The 14322-nt window shown below is 46.8% G+C and overlaps 1 protein-coding gene across 1 annotated transcript; it reads left to right on the forward strand.

The window, feature by feature from the left end:
* The first annotated feature begins 6669 nt into the window (after positions 1-6669).
* Positions 6670-12262, forward strand: Vamp1 (vesicle associated membrane protein 1). The gene is made up of 5 exons (XM_051155390.1): positions 6670-6836; positions 9948-10074; positions 10277-10435; positions 11098-11149; positions 11533-12262. Coding segments are annotated over exons 1-5 (357 nt in total). The 5' UTR covers positions 6670-6834; the 3' UTR covers positions 11550-12262.
* The last annotated feature ends 2060 nt before the right edge of the window (positions 12263-14322 follow it).

A 14322-nucleotide genomic window follows, 5' to 3' on the forward strand; every position in this document is an offset into this window, starting at 1 on the left:
TGTAATGTGATCTAATGCCCTCTTCTGGCATGCAGGTGTACATGCAAATAGAGCGCTCATATACAATAAATAAATAAAATCTTAAAAAAAAAAGGCTCTTCAAGATAAACACCCAAACACACTATTTTGTATTCCCATCAGCAATGTATAAAGATTTGTTTGTCCACATTCTTGGCAATACTTTAAAATTTTTCAGCATCCTGTGGGTGTGAACTGGTTTCTCAATGTGGTTTCGACTTGCATATCTCTGATGGTTATGACACAGAGCACTTTTTCTTGTGTTTATTGGCCATTTGTGCTTAAGTATATGATTTGCCTATTTTAAAATTAGTTTGTTTTCCCCTTCCTCCTTCTCTTCCTCCTCCTCTTCCTCTTTTGAGACCGAGGTTTCTCTGTGTATCCCTGGCTCTCCTGGAACTCTCTTTGTAGAGCAGGCTGGCCTTTAAGTCACAGAGATCCACCTGTCTCTGCCTCCCGAATGCTGGGATTAAAGGTGTGCCACCACTATCTGCCTCAAATTAGTTTCTTTTTGAGCTGCAAAAGTTTTTGTTTTGTTTTGTTTTTGTTTTTTGTTTGTTTTTCAAGACAGGGTTTCTCTGTGTAGCATTGGCTGTCCTGGACTCACTTTGTAGACCTCGAACTCAAGGAGATCCACCTGCCTCTGCCTCCTGAGTGCTGGGATTAAAGGCATGTGCCACCATCGCCTGAGTAAGAGTTCTTTATGTAGTCTGGATATAATTTTTTTTTTTTTGCTTTTTGGGGTTTTTGTTTGTTTTGTTTTGTTTTTTCAGATAGAAATTCTTTGTCAGCTATATTATTTGAAATATTTTCCTATTCAGTAACTTAAGATTCCTGTCTTTGAAAGAAAAAGTCTTAAATTTTGGGGCCAGAGAGATAACTCTGCACCTAAGAGCCCTGCTTGCTCTTCTAGAGGACCTGGCTTGAATTCCTAGTACTCAGCACTCAAAGGGCAACAGCTCACACTGTCTGTAACTCCAGTCTCAGGTGATCTGGCGCCCTCTTCTGGCCTCTATAGGCACTGCATTCACATAGTACCTAGACACAAATGCAGTCAAAGCATTCATACACATAACAATAAAGAAAACCAACAGATCATTGAAACTTAAAACTCTTAAAAATTAGCCTTATTAAATTCCTTCAAGTAATATCCTATCAGATCTGTGAAATTTTTGTTTATGTTAGTTTCTCTGGTGGCTTAAATGAGGATGGTCCCCATAGACTCTCCACTTGATGGAACTCCTTGAGGATTATTGGAAGGTGTGGCCTTAGTTAGAAGAGGCTGGGTTTTGGAGTTTCAAAAGCCCTGTCATTCTTATTTATTTCTCTCCCTCTCTCTGCCTCATTTTGTTGGTGAGATGTAATCTCTAGCCAGCCTGCTGCCATGCTCTCTGCTACGACGGTCATGGATTTCAACCCTCTGCAACCAGGAGTGCCCAAATTAAATGCCTCCTCCTCCTCCTCCTCCTCCTTCTTCTTCTCCTTCTTCTTCTTTTTAAAACCAAGACAGTTTCCAAATGCTTAACCAAGTCAGCTACTTCATTCGTGTCTTGCTTGGAGACGGCCTAGCATAGGACTTACTTCCTCCCAGTCTAGTCAGGGCAGGTTTTGTTTTGATCCGTGGCACAGCTTCCATTCCGAGCATCTCGTCACCAGCCTTGTGTTCCATGCCTTGGATCTGATGCCTTTCTCTTTCCTATTATCCGGAGCCTGTCACATGGTAGACTGTTTAGACGAGGAAGAGGCAACATTTGTGACTCCTTACATATCTGCAGGGTATCTTTATTCTGCTTCCGTCTTTTCTGAGGCTGGATCTTGTTATGATTGGATCTTCTGGCCTCAAGCAATCTTCTTGCCCATTCTCCCCTCTGTGGTGAAATTCCAGGTATATGGCCCCAGCCCCGGTTTCCCCTCACCTTTATTAAAACTGGAGATGTTATAGAATTCTATCTTAGTAATCTTTTTGCCCAGGCTAAATATTTGTTTTGGGTATACTCCTATGTGTGTGCTTCAGCATATGTATGTGCACATGTGTGCAGTGCCTGTGAAAACCAAAAGAGGAAATTGGATCCCCTGGAACTGGAGTTACAAATGTTTGTGAGGCACCATGTGGGTCCTGGGAACCAAACTTGGATCCTCTGGAAGAGCAGCCAGTGCTCTTACCTGTTGAGCACCCCTCTAGCTCCTGGAAGTTCTTTCTTTTCTTTCTTTTTTTTTTTTTTGATATTTATTTGTTTACTTTTATGTATGAGTGGTCTATCTGCATGTACACCCACGTCCAGAAGAGGGCACCAGATCACATTATAGATGGCTGTGAGCCACCATGTGGTTGCTGGGAATTGAACTCAGGTCCTCTGGAACAGCAGTCAGTGCTCTTAACCACTGAGCTATCTCTCTAGGCCCGGAAGTTCTTAAGTTACTATTATTTTTGTTTGTTTGTTAGGAGCCGCTGCCCTGTCTTACTGTGTTGTGATGCCATCCTTTTTCCTGTTTCACTTTTATTCTATTTTTGAATGATTTAAAAATCCTGTATTTTTCTCTTCTGTTCTGAGGTTACAGAAAGATGTGTCTTTGGTGTGACTCTCTTTCTTTCATTGTGGTAGCTAGAACCCACTATTTAATCTGAGAAAATCTCATTTAATTATGGAAAACTTTTGTTATATTTATTTTATGATTAATTCCCCATCTACGCATTTCCTTTTCTTATATACCCTGTTTTCTCCTTTTCAGCTCCTTTATTACTCATACACTGAACTACTTGGCATAATCTTTTAATTTCCTTAATTCTTGTCTCTGTCTCTCTGGTTCTTGGCACTTCTTCCCTGACTTGTTTTCAGCATATGACCACAATTTATTTCTTTTGGAACTGTCTCTGTGGAAATTCCCCAAGGCCTCCATTGAAGGCCTCACTAGGGAGGTCTGCATTGCTCCTGCTGCTGGAGGCTTAGGTGCTACTGTCAGTGCTGGGCCACTTGCAAATTCTTGCCATGTTGATTTTAGGAAGAAGAGATGCTAAAGCTTTCAAAAGGAATAAAACACGGATTTTAGGCAAAGTATTAAAGGCATAGTTGGAGGTTATGAATTCAAATATTTAAAAGAATAGAGAGAGCTTCGGCAGGCACCTAGTTTGCAAATAATTTCAATTGCAGAACACTTGGGTGCCAGCAGTTTAAAAACTCTCTTAATTGCCAATATATGTAGGGACTTTGTACTAGATTTCCTTTTATTTTTTTTCCCAGACAGAGTTTCTCTCTGTAGCCTTGGCTGTCCTGGACTCACTTTGTACACCAGGCTGGCCTCGAACTCACAGAGATCCGCCCGCCTCTGCCTCCCGAGTGCTGGGATCAAAGGCGTGCGCCACCACCGCCAGATCTTGTTGCCAGGTGGAGGGTATGACTGGGTTTGGTCTTCTGAGATGGACCAAGCAATATTCCCACTTCAGCCTCCCAAGTGCTGGGGTGACACTGGGCATTGTAAAAGGATGTTTATGAGCAGACAAGAGAGTGAGCATGAGCTGAGGACAAACGAGGGAAAGCTGATGCCCAGAGAGATGGCTTACATTGGGCTTGAGTGTGGTGGCCTCGTGGGGTGCCACTGTAACAGGAAACAACATGAAGCCAGGACAGCCAAGGCTACACAGAGAGACCCTGCCTCGAAAAACAAAACAAAACAATGTCTGGATCCCAATGAAACCCTACTATACCCAGGTTTACCAGAAAAATTGGGTAGGAATGGGGTTAATGACCCTCATCCTTTATAAAATCATGAATGCTGACAGAAGAAGAAAACTTTGAAAGGCTGCAGTCCTGCACCTGCCCTGGCCATCGTTAACCGCTCTCTGAGTCCACTCAGGATGAATCGTGTCAGCTGAGCTTAAGCAAACTGTGTTAGATGGACATGGAACATCACTGTTCACTTGCCTAAGTAGCATATACAATGTGGCATTAATAAATGTATGTGAGAAGAAAAAAGAAAAAAAAAAAAGAAAAAGAAAATAAAAAGAAAGAAAGGAAAAGAAGGACAAAACCAAAATGTAACCACTTTAAAAAATAAAACCAATGCCATGTATGGTGATTATGATACTTAGGTAGCTGTGTGGTAAGAAGGCTGGCACGGCCTTGAACCTGGCTGCTCTCCTTTTTCTTTCCCCCTTCCTTTTCCCATTTTGGCACCTACTGATTTGCTGTAGCTCTTAGTCAGTGTATTTAGCTCTTGGACACTGTGTTTGTCCTACTTGCTTATGAGCTCAAAACTCGCAAAACGAATGCCAGGTGATTTAAAGAAAACTCCAGAGGGAATTTTCCTAAAAGAGGAGTATCACCAAATGCTGCATCACCAAAGACTTAATGACATGCACACAGCACACGAGCTGTGGATGTGTGGACATCTGAGTAAAAAGCACGAATCCCTGAGAACTAGTCTCTGGGGGGGTGGGGGGTGGGATGTAGCTCAGTTGGCAGAGGGACTGCAGAGCATGCAAAAGGAGCTGAGTGTGATGCCCAGCACTGCAGAAACTAGATATGGTGGTGTGCTTCCGTAGTCCCAGCATTCAGGAAACGGAAGTGGGAGCACCAGAATTTCAAGGTCATTTTTGGTTACACATCATGTTCTGTTCGAAGCCAGCCTGGACTACATTAGCCTCTGTCTAAGAAAAAAAAAAAGTCTCTCTGGGTGTGGTGGCCTGTAACTCCAGCACTCAGGGAGGCAGAGGCAGTGGATCTCTGTGAGCTTGAGGCCAGCCTGGTCTACAAAGTGAGTCCAGGATAGCCAAGGCTACACAGAGAAACTTTGTCTCCAAAACCAAACCCCAAAAAAAGTCTCTGGATGTGAGGTGGTAGGTGTATTAATATGTTATTATTTTCTATTTTCCTTTAATGCCCAAGAGCAAGATATAAAAATATACACTGTATACAAACCTAAGCTTTCAATAAATGTAACATAAACATTCTAAGGCTAAGTAAACGCAGTCACAGTTTAAAGAGGTGAGGCATAAAATGATGTTGAATTTTATGATTGATGACTAGGAAAGGGATAACATTGGAAGAAAGAAGAAAATTCTTTAAGTATTAAGAAGGAAAAATGGTTGGGGGTGGTGGTGGTGGCACACGCCTTTAATCCCAGCACTCGGGAAGCAGAGGCAGGCGGATCGCTGTGAGTTCGAAGCCAGCCTGGTCTTCAAAGCGAGTCCAGGTTAGCCAAAGCTACATAGAGAAACCCTGGCTCGAAAACAAAACAAAAGAAAAGAAAAGAAAGAAAAATGGATTCCACTTAGTTTTTGGAGGAGAGGTAAAAAAGAAAGGAGTGGGGCTGGAGAGAGATGGCTCAGTAGTTGGGAGAGCATACTGCTTTTCTAAGAGGGAACAAACCTGAAGCCATTTTGAAAAAAAATTTGAGTTCCCAAGACCTCCCTGTATAACTGATATCCTGCTTGGCAGAAAGAGACAAATATATAGGCAACTGACATCATCCTGTTTGGCAAGTTGAGACACAAATGCCAGGCAACTGGCCCCACCAGTTGAATAACCCCACCAATGGGTACAGGATCAGGAAGTCCTCTATCCCTAAATCCTGATTGGAGAGATAACTTGGCACAGATGTTTGTAGTTTTGGAGCTTAAAAACTCTGTAACATCCTGGCTCGGGGTCGCAGTTCAGCTCTCTGGTCTGTTCCGTAGCTCTGATTGATCAGTAGCGGCCTGAGTTCAATAAAATTTTATCATCTGCTTAATACTAAAACGTACGTACATGCAAAGACACAGTCAGCTCCCGAGTCTATGGGGTTGTCCCTGACTGGTCAGTTTTTGATGCCTAATTCAAACAAAGATGTTGCTTGGCTGGACTCTTGTGACTACTTGGGTTATTTTTGATTTTCGGACACCAACACTTTTGCAGTAGTGGGGCTGGTTCCCAGCATTCACAAGTACTCAAAACCATCTGTAAATCAAGTTCCAGGGGATACGCCCTCTTCCGGCCTCCAAGGGCACTAGGCATGCATACGTGCAGTCAAGAACTTGTACCATAAAACAACATATTTTTAAAAATCTAAAAACGAGAGAGAGAGAGAGAGAGAGAGAGAGAGAGAGAGAGAGGAGGAGAGAGGAGGAGCGAGAGAGGAGAGAGATTGATTAAAAAAAAAAAGCCTCGAATGTCTAGTTAATCCACATTTCCGGGTTGAGTGAACTAAGTTGCTGAGGTAACCTAGAAAGAGCAGGTTTAGGGACGAAATTCAACTCAATTTAGGGCAGATTACATTGAAGGAGATGAATGAAGCCTTCGTGGGCTTTACGGTTTCAGGCCGGCAGGGTGGCAGGGTGGCGGTCTGGCCAGGGCGTCATGAATATTGCAAACAGGTCTGAACCGCCGCCGCCCGTAGGATTCCAGCGTCTAGGTCACCTGGGTTTCCTTCCGCCATGGTGCTGTGGGCGGGGGCGGCAAGAGTGGCAGGAGCTTCCAGCTCAGCGATTGGTTGATGAGACCGCCCTCAGAGCCTAAGCTGGACATTAAACAAGCCACAGTCGTATTGGCCAGTGATGAGAGGAGAACTGTGATTGGTATAGGTGTAGGGGCGGGGCTAGCAGGACCTACCCCGTGTGGATTGGACAAAACGATTTCAACGTCATTTGAGAGGCGTGGTCATCTCTAATAAAGGAGAGAGTCTGCACTGCACCTGCAGTAAGTTCCACCGCAGTTAGAGGTCCGGGTGGTCCGTGTGAGGCGGAGCTCGGCGGTTCCGTCTGCTTCAGCCGCAGCGTCTCCTTTCCAGTCTCGCTGCATTCTCCAGAAAGGGGGACGGACCTCCACTTCCTCTTTCAGAAAAATGTGAGTTGACTCTGGTCTAGGGTCCTCGACACCTCTTTATCGACTCTTCCCCCGCAGTGTCCGACTCTGCGGGACGGAAAATGGCGCATTGCAGCAGCTGCGGCGACGCCGGGAACCACCGGCTCGCGCCGCCCCCAGACCGGGCCACCCCGGGATGCTGGCCAGCGCTCCATCCCGCACCAGCTGCAGCTGGCAATCCACGGCAGGGCGAGGGCGCGGGGGTCCCACGTTCATCTCCTCCTCTCCTCTTGTCTTTGTACCGTGGAACCTCAAAGGGGAAAAAGTGGGGTGGGGGGAGGTATAGATCAAACAGGGAACTCAGAGACCCTTTCTTGTTTGACAGAACCTGTCTCTTAAAGCGTCTGGGAAGACTTTTATAGGTGCACCTGTCCATTCGTGACTCGGTTTGCCCGCGGTCTCTGGGGGCTTGTGCTTGCCCCTCACCCAAAGTGTGATTTTGATGTACCTGCCTCATGGCTGTGAGCAAAGCTGCAGTAGAAACTTACTTGCTAGTTCTGTAGCGTCTTGTGAGCTGCTCAGAGAGTCTCAGGGGACAGTGGTATGAGATCCTGATGCAGCCGTTTATGCTAAGGTGCTTTCCAGCGATCAAATCCTAGCCAAGACTGGAGGAGAAATAGGGAGAGCGGGGATTTCTTCATTTTATCCAAAACGCGTAGTTTAGTGTTCAGCATCATTCCTTCCGAAGATCTGTGGCTAGATAAAGTAAGAACTATCTTTTAGGTTCCCATATACATAATGAGGGATTTTCTTTCCATTGCTGCCTGGATCTCTTGCCTGGTACTAGGTGTGCTTGTGTTCTCTCGTTCTCTGTCTGTCTTTTGTCGTTGTTTGGCTTTTCCAGACAAGGTTTCTCTTTGTAGCCCAGACTGTCCCAGAACTCTGTAGACCAGGCCAGCCTAACTCAAGAGATCCACCTGCCCCTGCCTCCCAAGAGCTAGGTTTAAAGGTGTGTACCACTATACTTGGCTTGTATAGCTTCTCTTGACAAAAAAAAAAAAAAGGGGGGGGGGGTAGGATTTTTGTATTACATAAGGGTTAGGTTATGTGGATAGGTTAGTGTGGACTGTTTTTACCTCCCAACAAGTAGTAAGTGACGTGAGCCCTCCAAAACCTTTACAGTCATTTCATCTTTTCTTTTTGAGTTCTATGGCTTTAATGTTCTGTGCATTTTTTTATGAGCCCATAGATCCTAGCTGGGTTTTTATTGGGGGGGAGGCAGGATCTTTCCTTGCTGACTGGCTCCAGGTAGTTTCATGTGTGAGGACTGGAAGGAAGGAGACAAAGCATGGTGCCTAGCAGGGAATCACGAGGTCTCTGACCTTAATCTTGTCATTGGTGCCACCATCCTGGACTCCTTCCAACACTAGCTGCTACCAACTCATTGAAATCCCTGCCCTCAGCCTAGAACCGGATTGCTTAGCTAGCTCAGTAGCAGCGCAAGTCTTGCGTCTTCCTTTCCCCTCCTCTGTGTCTAGGAAGGAAATGGGAAAGTGACCCTTTAAATGGAAGAGGCCTATAGGCTCTCCGAGGGCCATTACAGCTTGCCTAGAGGGTTTCCTTGAGTTATGGACAAGGAGCTTGTAGATATTAATTCATTGTAATTAATCAAGGGATTTACTTTTTTGGCAACTTTCTGATGGTTTAACTTCTACTGTAGTTATTCTTGGACTTCTCTTGCAAAGATGTTTTGTAGAGTTTAAGAAATATCTGTTCTCAGCTGGGTGTGGTGGCACACGCCTTTAATCTCAGCCATCGGGAGGCAGAGGCAGGAGGATCTCTGTGAGTTTGAGGCCAGCCTGATATACAAAGCGAGTCCAGGACAGCCAAGGCTACACAGAGAAACCCTGTCTCGAAAAACCAAATATAAATATATTTATGTATGTATATATATGTATGTGTGTGTGTGTGTGTGTGTGTGTGCATATATGTGTATATATATATATGTCCTCCATCAGACTTTAAATATCTCCCTTTATCTTGCTTGTGCAGCCCCCACCATGGCAGGAAAAAAAAAAAATCTCCTCTGTAGGTTTGATTCTGGAGACTCGTTAGCTGGTGAACGTCAGAGAGAAGTTTATCTTAAGGACCTCACAATTGCCGTGCCCGCGGGCCCACACCTTTAACCCCCAGCAGATGGGAGGCAGGGGCAGGTGGATCTGCATTTCAGGCTAGCCTGGTCTTCACAGACGGTTCCATGACAGCAGTGGCTACATGAGATCTTATCCCCCAACCGATCAAAACACGAAACAAAAACAAACCCACTCTGGATTATTCCCTTTTAAGGCCATGGGAACACTTTGCCTTCGGTGGTATTGGAAAAGAGACTGGTCCTCACATGCATAGTAGCATCGTTCAAGCTTTCTTTTCTGATGCAGGGGACTAGGAGAGTATCCTGAGACACTGCCAGGTCTGAAGAAGGGTGGGACAGAGTGTCTGTGCTGCACACACATGGAGGACTATTTATAGCATATTTACTAATGGCCTGTGCTTTTGGAACAACTAATGTCACTGTTTTAGGTCCCAGAGTCCATTGAAATGAAACTCTTATCTCCTCTGCCAGAAACAACGCAAACAGCCCTGACTCGCTCCACCTATATAGACTTTGCTTTCGGTGATTCTCCAAACTTTCTTTGCAGCAGCTGTAGCGTACCAATTACAGTGTGAAACGGAACGGCAGCCAGATCTGCTCCCTTCCCCCATAAGCAGGGGGGAAGTTCAATTGCCTTGATAGTTTAGGCTTTTCTACGCATTCCTCTTCCCCTGAATTGGGCTGTCCTATTCTGTTTCATGTGAAGAGCTACTAATGGCTTGGCAAATTCCATTAAGGTCAAGGCTGGCATATTTGTCCCTATGGCCATTGTACTAGAGGACGTGCTTGAGTCTGCATCACAGGATAGCCTCAATCAAGGTCTCTTAATGGTGCTGTGAGCCTCATCCGAGCATTAGGGGAGCTCCCCGTGCTTCGGATTGCAGAGGGGCTGAAATGCCTTCTCATTGCTTTCAGCCTTTGCTTTGGTAGCGTGAGGCGAGGACGCGCGGGATTCCTTTCTTGTCTCAGTTACTTTATGTACCGTTTGCTTCTCGCCACAGGTCTGCTCCAGCTCAGCCACCCGCTGAAGGGACAGAAGGGGGTGCTCCAGGTGGGGGTCCTCCTGGTCCACCTCCCAACACGACCAGTAACAGGCGACTACAGCAAACTCAGGCACAAGTGGAGGAGGTAGGCTTTCTAAACCAAGAAGCTCAGAAGCAGAAAGGATTGTCTTGGCTGTTCTCCTCTTTTTTTCTAGGGGGGAAGGCTGTGGCAGGCAAAGCATCCCTTGTATCCATAGGCCCTGGCTTGTGATCTCCCAGGCAGTGTTCACTTCCTCTGTCTCTAGGGGGCGCTAGTCACTGCAGCTTTGTTTCTGCAACCCTCTCAGGTGGTGGACATCATGCGTGTGAATGTGGACAAGGTCCTGGAGAGGGACCAGAAGCTGTCAGAGCTGGATGACCGAGCTGATGCCTTGCAGGCGGGCGCGTCACAATTTGAGAGCAGTGCTGCCAAGCTAAAAAGGAAGTATTGGTGGAAAAACTGCAAGGTGAGTTTCCCTGCCCTCTCTGGTTAGCGGCTCCTCTGCTTTCCTCTGAAATCTAAAGCCTTGATATGCGCTACCTGTGTTGGCCACCAGGGTAGGCTAGAGTACTCCGAACCACTGAGAAAGCTCTAAGTAGAGGAATTTAGAGAGGGAAGAGCTTTTCCCCATCAGCACCGTGTGCAGAAATTCTCCCCTGCTTTTCCTCAGACCCATGACAATAACACACTGGCTCAGTCAATGTGTTTAAATACCCACAACTTCTGCGAAGCCAGCAAACAGTTTACAAAGTTTGCCTTCCCGTTGGAATTCCAAGAAAGAAAGAAAGAAAGAGAGAACAGGCAACAGGCCCTAAACAAAAAGAGGTTGCTGGTCCTACTTCTTTTTTTGTTTTGTTTTGTTTTTGTTTTTTTGAGACAGGATTTCTCTGTGTAGCCTTGGCTGTCCTGGACTCACTTTGTAGACCAGGCTGGCCTCGAACTCACAGTGATCTGCCTGCCTCTGTGCTGGGATTAACGGCGTGCACCACCACCGCCCGGCACAGGTCCTACTTCTGAGGTCATGATCCTGTGGGGAGCAGAGGTCTGTGGGTGACCTGCCATCTCTAGGCCTGGTTCCTTCCTTCCTCCCTAAGCGCGAGGGCTCATGCTCTGTCTGTGTTTCCTCAGATGATGATCATGCTGGGAGCCATCTGTGCCATCGTCGTGGTAGTTATTGTAAGTAAGTATCACTGTGGCTGCTGATGGGGTGACGAGGTGGGAAGGTCGTGGAGTCTTCTCCCAGCCCTGCCTGCCTGCCTGCCTGCCTGGGGAGTGGGGCTGCCCTGACCGAGGTACGGAGACTGCGGCTGTGGGATGGGAGGGAGGAAGGGCAAAGACAAGGAAACTCCTTGATGGCCAGGCCTCCCCACAGCAAAGAATTGTGGGGAGGTGGTCCCTTCTGCTGAGGAAGTGGGGTTGTGCTGTTTGTCACTGGCTTGGTTGGGGCTGGGGTACTTATAAGTGAGAGACCTGAAGGTGCAGGAATGTGATGTAACTTGCCCTCTTGTTTTCTCCTGTCTCTTTTTTCTTCTCCATCTGGGACTTCCTGATTCCTGTGTCCAGTCTACTTTTTTACTTGAGAATGTGCCATCCCTTCCTGTTCTCCATCTCAATCCAAGTTCATGTCTCTTTCCCTCTGTTTGCTCTCTCACCAAACTCCTCCATCTGCCTTTCTCCATTCTAACCCAGGCTTCACCATCATCCATTCCTCCTTTTTTTTTTTTTTTGGTTGCGTTCATCTGCACTTTCTTCTTCAACACTAGAAATGCTGCTCGTGGCACAGTCTTGAAGTCACTACCCAAAGAGCAATGGCTGGCACCTCCTCCTTACCCATTTATTGTGTACCCCAGAGCTTAAATGAGTTGTGGCCAAGGGAAGGAGGAGGCCGGGAATGGCAGAGGTGAAGTGTCTGAGGAGTTGGCATGGCTGAGGGGAGCAGAAGGGGATTTGTGTCCATAGTGCCTCCGAGAAAGGCTGGCCTTTGCCAGGAGGGGGGCAAGAATAGTTGGGAAGTAGTAGTGTGCTGCCTGTTTTGCATATATGTAATAGTTGGGAACTACTACTTGCTGACCTCATTTGGAACTTTCCCCCATACCACGCCTGTCTTGGGTCCCAAAGGTCTGTTGAAAGACCAACTTCGAATCCCTTTTAGAAAGTCGAACTTGTATTTTGTTAATGCTTACCTGTCAATCCGAGATTTTCTGTGTCTTTAAGGACCTTTCCAGCTTTTTACGTTGCTCTCTGTAGACTTAGAAAACAAATCCTTACTGATTATAAAAATAGCAGGAGATGCTTACTTCCTCCTAGAAGCCGTCCCATGTGCTTCTGAGTAGGAGCTGCCCTCTTTTCATGTTATCCAGAGCACTTATGTTGTTGACAAGAGCATCACCATGTTATTTCAGTGGATCAGTGGCTTTGACAGGAACAGGCTTTCAGGAGCATGCTTCTTGCCCCCTCATTAATGGAAGTCCGCTACCTCCCTTGCTGTTGATAAAGGAATAGGAGAGTTATTAATTGGTGAGACTCCCAGGTTCCCACAGAACCCTTTCCTCCACACCACCCCTGTGTTCTTGCCCGAGACAGGGATGAGGCAGGAAGGCCTTTCCAAATTGAGAGGAGTCCAGCAACCCTCTCAGCTCAGTCTCGGCTAGGAGTGTGGCAGCCTGTGACAGGTGTGCATCTGTGCACCTGTGCATCTACAGCTGTCTGCAGCCCTTCCTTCGGTCCCTTCCCTGGAGCCAGCCTTGCTCATCTGATTTCTGCATTGCCTCCTCTCTCTCACTCCCTTTGCATGCTTTGTGTGTGTAGACACTGGAACCCGAGGATGGGAGCTACTCTGTCGTGGCAGCTTCTGCTAGGCCTCATGATAGCACGCTGCATGGGACAAACCCAGGTGCCGGGGGAAGGCAGGTGGGAACAGGAAGCGGATGCTCTCAGACCTTCATTCCTTCTGTCCTCTGGTCCACAAGCAGGAACAGGCGGGGGCCATGCTAGGCTGGGGTGCCCACTTTTCCACGCAGCAGCATTTCATTCTGCAGAACCATTCCTCCTTTCCCTTTGCCCATCTCCCACATTCCCTTCGTCCTGCCTCAGGGCAGGACTGAAGAGCTGGAAGAAAGCAGTCAGTGTACCCTCCCAGCATTCCCCCGGAAAGTCTCTACTATCCTCTGGGCTTCTCTTTGCCTAATGCAAGGGGGTCACCGCTGGAGAAGAACCAACAGTGTCCTCGATGTGTCCCAAGCCTGGAGCAAATTTACCCTGTTGGCCCACCCAGCCGTAGCACGGGAATTATTTTCTGGGTTTTTGTCCCTGTGAGGCTTACCAGGTGTAGTTGGCTTTGTTCTTTTGGGGGTGTTAGCCCTTCTACTTTCTTTCTCACCCCACCCCAAGCCCTCCTTTATGTGTTCGCAGTCTCCTTTCCCTCCCACCACCCATGTGCATGAGCAAATCTACAACTAGACCCTGGGACTTTGCAGTCAGTTGAAGCCAAGCTCCCCACATCCCCTTCTTTGGTTTGCCATGAGATGATGTGGGGTTTCCATTGTGTCTGTCATTACCTCTCTGTCTTTTTCCTAACCCCGTCTCACAGTTTATGTGTAGTAGTTAAGAGTTCTTCCACCAAAGGCATGTGACACATTTACCGATTTCATGTATTCTCAACAAAGGCGAAAAATACAAATTCCTACCACATCAGTTGACTCGGTTGTTGTTTGGGTTGTGCCGGGGAGGGGGACAGGAAGGTGTTGTCCTGCGTTGGCTGTAGGCCAGAAAGGCTGACTTGTGTGTGTTCTTTGTTTTTCTTGGAGATTAAAGTCTCTCTGTTGGCAGAGGAAGTGGTCTGCGTTCTTACGCTTCGTACCTGAGGCGGCCAGCGCTGGCAGGTGCTGGTGAGAGGAAGTGATGACAGGAAGTGGGGTGGGCACCTCGTGCTGGCAAACAGTTGCAGGCTTTCTAGGGGCTCTCCCAGTCACCCCAGCCGCTTGTCCTGCTCTAAGGGTTGTATGAGGCTTCCGGCCTGTACCTCCAGTCTTCATCCTCACACATGATTTGCTCCCCTCTTGTAGTTCTTTATTTCTCTTTGGTGTTTCAAGACAGGGTTTCTAGTGTGCACCATTGTACTTGTTTCATAAATGGATTCTCCATACTAAATGTTTTTGAAATAGCAAGTTCTGTTTAAGATCTATTCATGTTTATTTTGCGCATGTATTTGCCCACATATATGTATTTACATCACATGTGTTCCTGGCAATCCAGAAGAGGGCTTCAGATCCCATGGAGTTGGAATTGCATGTGGTTGTAAACCACCATATAGGTGCTAGGAAGCAAACCAAGGTCCTCTGCAAGAGCAGCCCT

Source organism: Acomys russatus, chromosome 13 (genome assembly GCF_903995435.1).
Source record: "Acomys russatus chromosome 13, mAcoRus1.1, whole genome shotgun sequence".
In the NCBI taxonomy this organism is placed as follows: Eukaryota; Metazoa; Chordata; class Mammalia; order Rodentia; family Muridae; genus Acomys; species Acomys russatus.

Excerpts from the sequence above, each read along its gene's own strand:
- Vamp1 (XM_051155390.1), top strand. Across the intron at positions 10,075-10,276 it reads CTCAGGCACAAGTGGAGGAG|GTGGTGGACATCATGCGTGT; the intron begins GTAGGCTTTCTA and ends CAACCCTCTCAG. Across the intron at positions 10,436-11,097 it reads ATTGGTGGAAAAACTGCAAG|ATGATGATCATGCTGGGAGC; the intron begins GTGAGTTTCCCT and ends GTGTTTCCTCAG.